Consider the following 13,082-nt stretch of genomic DNA (forward strand, 5'->3'; position numbering starts at 1 on the left):
TTCAGGGGAAATTGCGATTGATTAAATAGCCAGGATGCACTTAAAGCCTCAGTCCTTAGGTATTGCCTGGTTAAGTAAAGCAGTACAGGGCTCTGGAAAGAGGAAGTGGCCTCAGGTTGCACAAGGGAATGTTTAGGTTGGATATTCATAGAACCATAGAGTTGCTCTGGTTTGAAAAGCCTTCTAAGATCAAGTCCAAGCATCAGGCCAACACCACCATGGTCATTAAAGTACATCCCCAAGTGCCATGTCCACATATTTCTTGAACACCTCCAGGGATGGTGACTCCACCACCTCCCTGGGCAGCCTGTTCCAATGCTTGACCACTCTTTGAGGCATATTAGAAGAAACTTCTTCACTGAAAGGGTTCTCAAACACTGAAACAGGCTCTCCACAGAGGTGGTTGAACCCCCATCCCTGGAGGTGTTCAAAAGACACAGCCTTCTGGTGCTGAGGGGCATAGTTTAGCCCCAGACTTGGTAGATTTACAGAATGGTTGGACTGGGTGATCTTAAAGGGCTTTGCAAACCAAAATGATTTTATGTGGTTCAATACAGCATCTTCTATTTTATTTGTCTTCCTTGTCACAATCTTAGTTTTGCTTTATGGGACTCTACTTAATAGCATTTAGCCTTTGTGGTTCTCAGTGTCATCAAATAAGTGCTGATTTAATTTTAGGCAAGGCAATTATAAAAAGCCTTATTTTAGTCTTCCTTTATATGATTGCACAAGTTACTCTGAATGGATGCAGCAATGAGAAATTAGCAGGGCTTTGAACACAAGGAGATGTTTTAGTGGATGGGATCAGCCAATTAAGTTACACTCTGTCAAAATGGGTTACACTTCCACGGCCTGGCTCAAGACCATGGAGTATAATGGAGCTCCAAAACCTCCTGGGATATTTTTGTGCCTTCCAGAGCGCCATGATCTCATTATATCTTACTGGTGTTTTGCAGAGTATGACAGTGACACATCTTGCCACTATAAAATGGAACTAAGCTATGAGAACTTCATCACATCAGGCCCTGATCCTCATCCCCCTCCTATTGCAGATGATGAGAGCGACGATGACGACGATGATGATATTCCCAGGGTGAGCAAATTACAAGCTCTACCTGCCATAACTGAGGGTCAAAAGAGCAAATTACAAGCTCTACCTGCCATAACTGAGGGTCTAAAGAGCAAATTACAAGCTCTACCTGCCATAGCTGAGGGTCTAAATGCAGATCTTGTAATCCACACAAGGGTTTTCCCTGCTTCCTTAAGGAAGTGCCAGCTGTTAACTTTTCTTTCTTCTTGGTGTTCTAAATAGCTGTTGTCTTTGTAGGAGGATCACTATGCCCTGTTGGTTAAAGCCTGGGAAACCAAAGTTTTCCCTACAATTAGAAGAAGATTCCGTAATGAGGCTGAGAGGAAGTCTGGGCTGGACCAGATTAAAGGAGCTTTACAGTTAGGTATGGCTGTGTTTCTTTCCATACATTTTGGTTAATGTGATGTGCCATAAGTGTGAAGACAACACCTGTCTGTCTTTCCTATTTTACTTTGGGGCTGCAAAATTTAAAAGGGGGAAACAAAATCACTTGCTGGTTTTGTTGTGTGCTAGAATTAGTTTGAGTGCTAGAAGTAGTTTGAGGTCATGATTTTTCTTCCACAGGGAGCATGGCTTCAAAAATAGTGGCAGAATTTGTTGTCATGGGGATACAGAAATGCTTTGGAGTAATAGTTTGGGAAGAAATGATCTAGATGCATTTTGTGTCTATGACTCTCTCAAGGCAGAACTTCTGAGGAACTCTTTAATATGGGAGGGGTTTGTAAACCAGTACAGTTCTGGCAAGGATACCTGTTTGTGGGAGTGTCACAGTAAGAGCAAAGCATTCTGGGGTGCATAAAAAAGTGTGGCCAGCAGGTTAAGGGAGGCTGTTCTCCCCCTGTACTCTGCTCTGGTGAGGTCACATCTGGAGTACTGGGTCCAGTTCTGGGCTCCCCAGTTCAAAAGGACAGGGACTTGCTGGAGAAGATACAGCAAAGGGCTACAAGGATGCTGAGGGGACTGGAAAATCTCTGTGATTAGGAAAGACTGAGAGAATTGGGACTGTTTAGTCTGGAAAAGAGCAGACTGAGGGGAGATCTCATCAGTGATGATTAATACTTCAAGGGTGGCTGTCAGAAGGATAGGACCAGGTTTTTTTCAGGGTAGCACCAAGGGATAATGGGCACAAACTTGAACATAAACAGTTCCATTTAAGATGAGGAGAAACTTCTTTAAGGCTGAGGGAACACTGGAGCAGGCTGCCCAGAGAAGTGGTGGAGTCTCCATCTCTGGAGATACTCCAAACCCATCTGGACACAATCCTGTGTAACCTTTTCTAGGTGACCTTGCGTTGGCAGCAGGGTTGGACTGGATGGTCTCCAGAGGTCCCTTCCAACCCCTACCATTCTGTGACACTGTGTAATTCAGAGCCCTAATGAGAAGCATACAGTTGTCTTGGGAAATCTCCATTCCCTAGCTGTAATTTGATTGCCTATGATGTTAATAAGAGTTTACTTCTAGTGGCTGGGGAAAATAACCACCTTCTGTCTAATAAACTGAGTCCCTTCTGTCTGCCAGGAATGGTTGATATAGCAAGGCAAACTGTAGAATTCCTCTATGAGGAAAATGGTGGCATCCCAAGAGACCTCTACCTCCCAACTATTGAGGACATCAAGGATGAAGCAAACAAATTTACAATTGATAAAGTACGAAAAGGTAAGGTCAGCAACAAGTATCTTGAGGGGGGCAAATAAAAGCTAAGGGGCTCTGGTGCTTGGGATCTACTGCTTAAATGGTCGGTCTGAGGGAGATGCTGTACCTTAAACATTGTGCTGTCCCTTTCTGAGCAGGTCTCACAGTGGTGACACGTTCTCCTGACAGTAACAACGTTACCAGTAGTGCTGTGGGAACAGCCTTGCCCAAGTTTGCTATTCGTGGGATGCTGAAGACCTTTGGTCTTCATGGTGTTGTGCTGGATGTTGATTCGGTGAGTAAACATACACATGGGGAGAGCTCTTGATGTGTCACCATCACACCTCTGAGAGCACAGATGATTAAGTGTATGGAACTGCCTAGAATGCTGATTTGATGCTCATTTTGAAGGGGAAGAAAGTATTATCATTACTGTATTTATTGATTGCATTGGTTTGGGTGTTCCAGGTAAATGAATTGGTGCAAGTAGAGACCTACCTCAGAAGTGAAGGAGTTCTGGTGAGGTACTGGTATCCTATTGACATGTTAGAAAGGCCACCTGCAGGCTACAGGAGAACTGCAACCAACGGATTGGTTACCCTGGATAACACCAACATTCAAATTCACAGGTAAGAAATGCAGTTAGAAGGCATTTGTGGCATCTGTCTTGATCTGTAGCATTTCCTGTAGTGCAGTGACTTACTGCAGCCTTGTTTTGAGCAGTAATGAACTGCTGAATCTCACTGCAATTGGATTAAAACTGACAAAGGTTTATTAGATCTTTGTGTTTTAATGGGTAGTGGGGTTTGATGATGATTACTTTTTTATATAAAGGAAATTTGTTATAATCATCTTGGTTTGAAGGATTTTACCTAGTCATGTAGCTAGTCATTTACCTGCATACTGGTCTAACAGCTTAAGCTGCTTTTACCATCATAGAATGGTAGGGGTTGGAAGGGACCTCTGAAGATCAGCCAGTCCAACCCCTCAGCCAAAGCAGGATCACCCAGGGCAGGTCACACAGAAACACACCCAAATGGGTCTTGAAAGTGTCCAGAGAAGGAGGCTCCACAACCTCTCTGGACAGCCTGTTCCAGCCTCCTCACAGTAAAGAAGTTTTTCCTCATGCTGAGGTGGAATTTCCTGGGTTCCAGTTTATATCCATTGCCCTTTGTCCTATCACACAGGACACTGCTTGAAAAGAGGCTGGCACGTTCCTGATATACCCTTCAGCTATTTATAAGTATTAGTAAGATCCCCTGTCAGTCTTCTCCTGATTAAACAGCCCCAGGTGTCTCAGCCATCAGTCAGTTGATACCTAAAAGCTCGAGAAACTCTGGTGAAGAACTGACTTCTAATTCAGGTGCATCAATTTGGTCCCAGAATTAGATGGGTTGAGTGCTATCTGAAAGTGAACAGGATTTGGGTCTACTAGAGGACACAGGCTCAAGCTACACCAGGGGAAGCTTATGCTGGAGGTGAGGAGAAAGTTCTTCACAGAGAGAGTTGTTAGGCATTGGAATGCGCTGCCCAGGGAGGTGGTGGAGTCACCATCCCTGGAGGTGTTCAAGAAGGGATTGGACGTGGCACTTGGTGCCGTGGTTTAGTCACGAGGTCTGTGGTGACAGGTTGGACTTGATGATCTTTGAGGTCTCTTCCAACCTTGGTGATACTGTGATACTTAATACCTAATGATTTAAAAGGTTCATAGGCACAGGTGGTTGGCTGTGGCTCATGTTAAGCCTTAGTGAAGCAACTCTCTGGTTTGGTGTTTGTGTTTTCTAGAGAGCTTTTGCGAAGCGAAGCTTCTCTGGCCAAGCTCTACTGCCGCATGGCTCTCCTCAATATCTTTGCTCCCAAATCTCCACACATGTTCACTCGGCTCTTCCACATTCCTGCTATCCGTGATATCACCCTGGAGCACCTCCAGTTGCTCTCCAACCAACTTCTTGCACCACCTCTCCCTGGTAAACACTGATTTTTGTCACAGCTCTTTTTTGGTTAATTGTTTTCTGGAGGGGCGGGGGGAAAAACCCAATGACAAAACCAACCTGACATTAAGTTGGCACTTACTGATTAATGAGTCAATAATGATGGGATTTGAAGAAATGTCTTGATGGACTCCTGACCTTAGTGAAACTAAATAGAAATTCATGCTAATGGTCTAATTAAGTTTGAGGAATCATAGAATGGTCTGGGTTGGAAGGGACCTCTAAAGGTCATCTAGTCCAACCCACTCTGCAGTAAGCAGGGACCATCCTCAACTAGATCAGGTTGCCCAGAGCCCTCTCAAGCCTCACCTTGAATGTCTCCAGTGATGGGGTGTCAGCTACCTCCCTGGGCAACTGTGGCATCACACCTGACAGGCAACCTGTTCCAGGAGGGTTCAGGTTGCCTCTTAAGACTCCATTCAGTGCCTCTGTCCCTTAGACATTGGTGGTCTTCTGTTTCTGGGTGGGGGGGAGAATCCATGTGGGATACTTGTAAGGAACTGAGAACATTTTCTAGTTCAAATCCAGGGTAGTAAAACTAAATGCCAGTTGAGTCTCAGTTTTCAAAATTCAACTCTTCTTCATTTCACAAAGTGGTCTGTCCTTTTCCTACTGGACTCACAGCTCTGGTTAGAGAATGTATGTGCTGAATCATGGAAAAGAATCTTTGGCTAATTCAAGTGAGTGTTAACAGAGACAATTATCGTGCCAAAGCTGTTCTGCATGCAGAGAAATGTGTGTAACCTAGCTGGAGCATATGAAGGATAGAGGAAGTGCTAAATACCAGCCATTAATAACTGAAAGTCATTATTGACCCTTGGAACGAGACCTGGTCCCTCCTCCAGTTACCTTGAAACTTGGCTACCTCTAACAGATGCTGTGTTGTACAAGATCCTCTGGCAGAGTACAGCACTACTTTGCATGGCTTTGAGAAGAGTCTTACAAGCTTTTCTTTAGTTTTTCCTCTGTAAAACATGTTTAATCCAAGTTCTGCTAATACAAACAGTTCCCCAACTGGCATTTTGGTCAACTGCCCGCTCCTTTGTGCCCTGCACTTTGCCTTTGACTGCTCCCATGAGCTCCAGAATGACAGCCAGGAGGTGCTGGGGCTTGTGAGCCACTCAAGGCCACCCAAAAGCTCTCTTGTTCATAAATGGGGAAAGCTTGAGGACATCTAAAGCTGATTTACCCCATCTAGAGTGCTGGGGAAAGAGAGAGTGCATTTGGTCACTTGTCCTTGTTGTACTTGCTCAGTAAATTGAAGTATGCCTGCCTTGAGACATGGGACAAAGAGGGAGCTGTCAACCCACAGCTCTGTGGATGTCAAGAGCACAGCTGGCATTTAGAAAGCCATCCCATCTGCAACCAACCCAGGTGGATGCAACCATCCCACCTGAAAATAGCCAGGGTGCAGGTCTGGGCTTGGATGGATCCTTTCCACTGCTGACCCTTTACACTTGCTCAGAAGTGAAAATAGAGGCTTGTCTTCTTCCAAGTGTTCTGAAACTTCTTTCCACTGTGTTTCACAGGCTACATAAACACATCAAAGCCATCTCTGCATTTGTCATATCTCACTTTTTATTGCAGATGGAACCATCAGTTCAAGTTCTATTCTGTTGGCCCAATCCCTGCAACACTGTGTGCACTCCCAGAACTGTGCTGCCACTGACCTCTTCTACCAGGGCAATTCCCAAGCCATCAGAGAGTGGCTGACTGTTGCCATTACTCGGACGCTGCATCAAGGAGAGGAGAGTCTGCTAGACCTCACGAAGCAGATCTGCTCCTTTTTGCAGGTAAAATACTGAGTAAGCTTTTGTGAGCAGTGTTGGTTTTCTCTCTGAGGAGCCCTTGCTCCCTAGGAGCCCCTGAAGTGTGATTCTAACTTCCTTAACCCTGTCCCTCACACGGGATTGCTTCTCTGATGGGTTGTATTCCTACTCTGATCATATTGGGTGTGCTGAAAACACAAGCAGTAGCATGGATCGTGTTAAAATGAAGTGGCCTCATGCTAAATACTGTCTTTCACTTGAAAAAGGAAGAGGGAGGTGGTTTGCTTCCGCTGCTGCCGCCTGGGGACTTGCATTGTGAAATGTTGTGTTGCAGACGGCACCGGAACAATTTCCTGCTGAAGAATTCCCAATTTCTGAATCCAAAGTCAATATGGATGTTAACTTCCCTGGGGCTGCATTTGTGATTGTGTCCTGTAAAGAAAGTCAGTCTGGATTCCGCAAAGAGTAAGTAACTGAGGGGCCAAGGGTGGCCAAGATTGAAGATTAGCTGCTGAGCCTCTGTGAACCCTGAGTGTGGCAGAGCTCTCTCTTTCCTTCGTTCCCCCTTTGTTCCCCCTTGGTTCCCCCTTCATTCCCCCCAGTTTTCTCAAAGATTTATTTTCCAGGTGATGGGATAAATACCAGAGTGTTTCATCTCTGTGTGACTGGGTTGGGATTTTGGTGATTAATTGAAGTCTAACCAAACTGTTTATGCTCTGTTCTTAGCTCGTCCCTCTATAAAGCTCCTTGGGCTCGAGTGCTGGTCTATGGGCTTGGCCATAAAGTCAAGAGGAATGGGCAGCTAAATCTCATAGAAGCTGTGTGCTACCCTCGGGATGCCTCTCCAACCAACACAGGCCTGACACCTCCCCCAACAACCAACCAATACCCTTCAGTCATCACCCCTACAGACAAGGTCCACATCAAACTAGGTAAAAAATTAATCACAAACCTTCTAAACTTCAGTCTCAGAAGTGAGACAATGCTTAGAAATACTTCAAGGGCTGGTGTCAGGAGGATGGGGCCAGTCTTTTGTCAGTGATACCCAGTGACAGCACAAGGGATAAAAGTCACAAACAGGAACACTGGAACACAATCTGACTCTGAGTTTTAGTTCTGTGAAATCTGTCAGCATCTATTTGGTTTTCATAGAATCAGTGATGTTGGAAAAGACCTCAGAGATCAAGTCCTACCTGTCACCCAACATCTCATGACTAACTAAACCATGGCACCAAGTGCCACATCCAATCCTTTTTTGAACACCTCTAGGGATGGTCACTCCCCCACCTCCCTGGGCAGCACATTCCAATGGCTAACAGCTCTCTCTTGGGAAGAACTTTCTCCTCACCTCCAGCCTAAACTTCCCCTGGTGCAGCTTGAGACTGTGTCCTCTTGTTCCGGTGCTGATTGCCTGGGAGGAGAGACCAACCCCCACCTGTCTACAACTACATGAAAAGAGGGTGTAGACAGCAATAAGATCTCCCCTGAGCCTTCTCCAGGAAGAGAACCCCAGCTCCCTCAGCCTCTCCTCACAGGGCTGTGCTCCAGACCCCTCCCCAGCCTCGTTGCCCTTCTCTGAACACATTCAAGCGTCTTAATGTCCTTAAACTGAGGGGCCCAGAACTGGACACAGGACTCAAGGTGTGGCCTAACCAGTGACCTCCCTGCTCCTGCTGGCCACACTATTTCTGATGCAGGCCAGGATGCCATTGGCCCTCTTGGCCACCTGGGCACACTGCTGGCTCATATTCAGCTGGTTGTCAACCAGTACTCCCAGGTCCCTTTCTGCCTGGCTGCTTTCCAGCCACTCTGCCCCCAGCCTGTAGCACTGCATGGGGTTGCTGTGACCAAAGTGCAGCACCTGGCACTTGGACTTGTTAAATGTCATTGTGTTGGACTCTGCCCATCTGTCCAGCCTGGCAAGGTCCCTCTGCGGCACCCTTCTGCCCTCTAACAGATCAACACCTGCTCCCAACTTGGTTCATCTGCAAACTTACTAATGGTCCCCTCATCTAGATCATCAGTAAAGATATTGAACAGGATGGGGCCCAGCACTGATCCCTGGGGGACACCACTAGTGCCTGGCTGCCAGCTGGATGTGGCACCATTCACCACCAATCTCTGGGCTCAGCCAGTTCCTAACCCAGCTCAGAGTGCTTCTGTCCAAGCCAGGGGCTGACAGCTTGGCCAGGAGTTTGCTGTGGGGGACAGTGTCAAAGGCCTTGCTGAAGTCCAGGTAGACTATACCCACAGCCTGCCCCACATCCACCAGGCAGTCACCTGATCATAGAAGGAGATCAGGTTGGTCAGGCAGGACCTGCCCTTCCTAAATCCATGCTGGCTGGGCCTGATCCCTTGGCCATCCTGCAGGTGTCCTGTGATTGCCCCCAAGATGATCTGCTCCATAATCTTTCCTGGCACCGAGGTCAGGCTGACAGGCCTGATTTTTTGGGTTTTTTTTGGTGTGTGTTCCAGGAGGTCCCAAAGCAGTGGTTTTGAATATTTCTGCAGTGTTCAAGTTTCTCTTTGAGGGGCTGTGTTTAAGATGGAGATTAATGATTGGGTTTTTTGTTGTTCTGGGTGATTGTAGGTCTCACAGAATAATATCTATGCAGGGTAGGAACACATGGGCGTTCTCAAGCAGGAGCAATCATTAACATTCTTTGTGCTCTTCCAGCCTGAGGGAGAGACAATGATTTACTGAGAGCATTGAAGGTGACTAAGTGCTTTAAGCTCGTAAAACTTTTCCACTGGAGGTCATTAATAAGTTCTTTGCTACAGCATCTCTGATATTTTTCTCAATATTGATTACACACATCATGCTACAGACACAGGGGTTTGTGAAATCCTGTGTGTGTTTATGGAGAGGAGCAGCACCATGCACCAGTACAGATTAGGGGTTGATCTGCAGCAAAGCAGCTCCAAGGAGAAGGACCTTGGAGTCCTGGTGGACAATGAGTTATCCATGCAGAGCAATGTGCCCTCGTGGCCCAGACAGCCAATGGTCTCCTGGGGTGCATTAAGAGTGTGGCCAGCAGGTCAAGGGAGGTTCTCTTTCCCCTTTACTCTGCTCTGATAAAACCACATCTGAAGTACTGGGGCCAGTTCTGGGCTCCCCAGGTCAACAGGGACAGGGATATGCTATAAAATGTCCAATGGAGGCTATGAGGATGAGGAAGGGACTGGAACATCTGTCTGATAAGGAAAGGATGAGAGACCTGGGGCTTTTTAGCCTGGAGAAGAGCAACCTGAGAGGGGATCTTATTAATGTTTACAAATATCTGAAGAGTGGGTGTCAAGAAGGAGACAGAAGTTCTTCACTGAGCGAGTCATTCGTCACTGGAATGTGCTGTCCAGGGAGGTGGTGGAGTCCCCATCCCTGGAGGTGTTCAAGAGGGGATTGGATGTGGCACTTGGTGCCATGGTCTAGTCATGAGGTCTGTGGTGACAGGTTGGACTCGATATTCCTCGAGGTCTCTTCCAACCTTAGTGATACTGTGACTCTTGTCAGTGGTGTCTTCTGATGGGACAAGGGGCGGTGGATAGAAACTGGAACTCAGGAAGTTCCACCTCCAGATAAGGGAAAAACTTCTTGGGTGTGAGGGTGCTGTGAAGCCCTGGAGCAGGCTGCACAGAAGGGTTGTGGAGTCTCTTCTGGAGACCCTCAAGACCCATCTGAATGCTTTTTTCTCTATGACCTGCCCTAGGTGAACCTGTTTTGGTAGGGGGGGGGTTGAACTTGATCTCCAGAGGCCCCTTCTAACTCCTACCACTCTATGATTCTATGATTTAGATATGTCCAGGCTAAAAATAGTTGTAGTTCATATGCCATGTAAATTAAATGTTATCTGTACAATGATAATTACAGATTATATCAACTTACTCTTGATAAATACTCCTATTTGTTACTTACAAAACACTCTCTCCTAAAAGAGATGTTACTGCTTTGACTTGACAAGTGCCTGCAGTCATGCTAAGTGCTTGCTTTGATCTTTTTGCCTAGGAGTGTCTCCTCCTCCTGGAGCTGTGCTGGTCTTGCATTCTCTTCCCCTCGAGTTCCCCCTGGCCATGGCATTCACAGAGCAGCTGTTGACTTGGAAGTTGGAAGATGGGGATGGAAAATCAGAAGATGAACTGGATACTATTCCTTCATCAGTTCTCTTGCAAGTAGTGGAATTTTTAGGTGAGGATGGCAGTGTTTCCTTAACAGTAAGCACCAATGATGTGCTGGCTGGTGGAGAGTGTGGGGAAAAAAAGAAACATTGCAGCCCAAAAGTATTTCTGAGCTCTTCCATTATATTTTTGTAAACCTTTGCATTTAAACTGCAGACATTTTCTCTTGATAAGCACTTGGCATAGCCTGCCTGTCTGTCTTCCTGCTGGCACACTGACATGGAAGTGACATTTTCTTGTGCTGTTTTTAAGTGTTGCTGTCGAAGCTCATGTGATTTAAAAACCTCCCAACAGTGACATCCTGCTGACTCCCATGTCTTGCCTTCCCCACACAGGGAACTTTCTCTGGACAACTGACATGGCAGCATGTGTGAAGGAGTTGGTATTTCATCTCTTGGCTGAGCTGCTTCGCAAAATTCACAGCCTGGAGCAGAAAAAGAATCCGGCCGGCTTGTCCTCTTCTATTGCCCTGCAGCTCAACCCCTGTCTAGCTATGCTGATGGCCTTGCAGTCAGAACTTCACAAGCTGTACGATGAAGAAACCCAAAACTGGGTGTCTGGAAATGCCTGTGGTGGTTCTGGTGTTGGAGTGGCCGACCAAGGAAGGTTCTCAACGTACTTCCACGCTCTGATGGAAGTCTGCCTTGCTGTAGCTGAAGTAACCTTGCCCATCAATATGAGCGTAACAGCCAATGTGATATCTTCAACAAGTGCCCCAAATCTTAGTGACTCTTCATCCTCATCTTCATCTTCTCCAGGACAGACACCACAGAGTCCAAGCTTGCTGTCCAAGAGGAAAAAAGTCAAAATGAAGCGTGAGAAGACATCGTCTTCAGGCAAACGCTCCTCATCCAGAGCAGCCGATGCAGACGCTGCAATCCTCAGTATAGGAGGAAGCAAGCCTGAGGATATGTTGTGGTTTCATAGAGCACTGACTCTGCTTATAATCCTCAGACACCTGACCAAAAAGGATCCTCAAGGGCTGGGTGTAACAAATGATGCTGTGGCAGACGCCTGCCAAGCACTGGTGGGTCCCACGGCTCACAGCCGCCTGCTGGTCATTTCTGGCATACCAACTCACCTGGAGGAGGGCACCGTCAGAAATGCCATCAGAAAGGCTTGCAATGCCCACGGGGGAGTCTTCAAAGATGAGATCTACATCCCTCTGCAGGAAGAGGATCCCAAAAAAGTCAAGGACAAAGCAGAAGGAGGAGAGTGCAGAATGGAACTGGAAAAGCCAACTGTTTCAAGCAGCGCAGACAGCCTGGACATCAGCAGCTCCAGCAGCGTCACCCCTGCCATGAGTGTCAGTGCTTCAGCCTCCACAAGCCAGGCTTCCCTCTGCAGCTCACAGGGCATATCTCGGACTGTTAGTGACATCTCCGTTGACCAGTTTCAAGCTGGGCTGGAGCTGGCCATCCCACCAGGTTTGCTAGAGCCACATGTTGTTTCCAGCCAGGAAAGCTTGGATCTCTCCCACTGCAGTACCGGAAGCCTTGGCAGCCTGGGCAGCCTGGGGGAGCCGCTTGACAACGTGGAAACAGCCTCAGTGTCTGATGTTGGATCCATGTACACGGTCACCTCTCTGGACAACCAGCCTCTGCTCTCACGGCCCATCAAAGGTTTTGCTGTGGTGGAGGTAAAAACAAACCTTCAGTCAGGAGAAGGGTGCTTTTGGGTCAGGTTTTTCTGAAAGAGTGAGATCTTTGCACAAGCCCTATGAGGAGCAGCTGAGGGAGCTGGGGCTGTTCAGCCTGGAGAAGAGGAGGCTCAGGGGAGACCTTATTGCCATCTGCAGCTACCTGAAGGGAGGTTGTAGCCGGGAGGGGGGCGATTTCTTCTCCCAGGCAACCTGTGACAGAATAAGAGAACACAGTTTCAAACTGCACCAGGGCAGGTTTAGCCTGGATGTTAGGAAGAAGCTCTTCCCAGAAAGAGAGATTGGCCATTGGAATGTGCTGCCCAGGGAGGTGGTGGAGTCAGCATCCCTTGAGGTGCTCAAAAAGGGATTGGACGTGGCACTTAGTGCCATGGTTTAGTTGATCAGATGGTGTTGGGTGATAGCTTGGACTCAATCTCGAAGGTCTTTTCCAACCTGGTTGATTCTGTATCTTGTTCTGATTCTAATAACTTGATTTTTAACCTCTGGCTTGGAGAAGTGCTGTGCTGCTTATGCTTTGTGTGTGCCACCATGATCTGGCTGTTGGAAAAAGTGTGCTTTATGTTTTCCTCTCTGAAGATTCTTCTGCTTGACTTGAACGGAAGGTACTGGTAGCAAGGTGTAGCTCAGCATGGATCATGGGTGCAGAATGCACGTGTGTCAGTGTACAAGCAAGGCTGAAGGGATTTAGGAGAGCTCAGCTTGGTCAGGGTGGTTGAGGAGCACAGAACTTTTAGTCTCTATTGACTTTATCTGTACCATTTAGT

The 13,082-nt window shown here is 47.1% G+C and overlaps 1 protein-coding gene across 5 annotated transcripts in view; it reads left to right on the top strand.

The window, feature by feature from the left end:
- The window catches only part of HECTD4 (HECT domain E3 ubiquitin protein ligase 4), a 95,202-nt gene that overhangs the window by 65,726 nt on the left and 16,394 nt on the right, over positions 1-13,082 (top strand). For all 5 annotated transcript variants that reach the window (XM_054173109.1, XM_054173111.1, XM_054173110.1 and 2 more), the window contains 11 exons: positions 957-1,093; positions 1,328-1,454; positions 2,609-2,746; positions 2,881-3,017; positions 3,191-3,351; positions 4,508-4,689; positions 6,301-6,506; positions 6,817-6,947; positions 7,209-7,414; positions 10,486-10,665; positions 10,991-12,294. In XM_054173109.1, the coding sequence (XP_054029084.1) occupies positions 957-1,093; positions 1,328-1,454; positions 2,609-2,746; positions 2,881-3,017; positions 3,191-3,351; positions 4,508-4,689; positions 6,301-6,506; positions 6,817-6,947; positions 7,209-7,414; positions 10,486-10,665; positions 10,991-12,294 (2,909 nt within the window). The remainder of the gene's footprint in view (positions 1-956; positions 1,094-1,327; positions 1,455-2,608; positions 2,747-2,880; positions 3,018-3,190; positions 3,352-4,507; positions 4,690-6,300; positions 6,507-6,816; positions 6,948-7,208; positions 7,415-10,485; positions 10,666-10,990; positions 12,295-13,082) is intronic.

This window comes from Dryobates pubescens, chromosome 25 (assembly GCF_014839835.1).
Source record: "Dryobates pubescens isolate bDryPub1 chromosome 25, bDryPub1.pri, whole genome shotgun sequence".
NCBI classification, from domain to species: Eukaryota; Metazoa; Chordata; class Aves; order Piciformes; family Picidae; genus Dryobates; species Dryobates pubescens.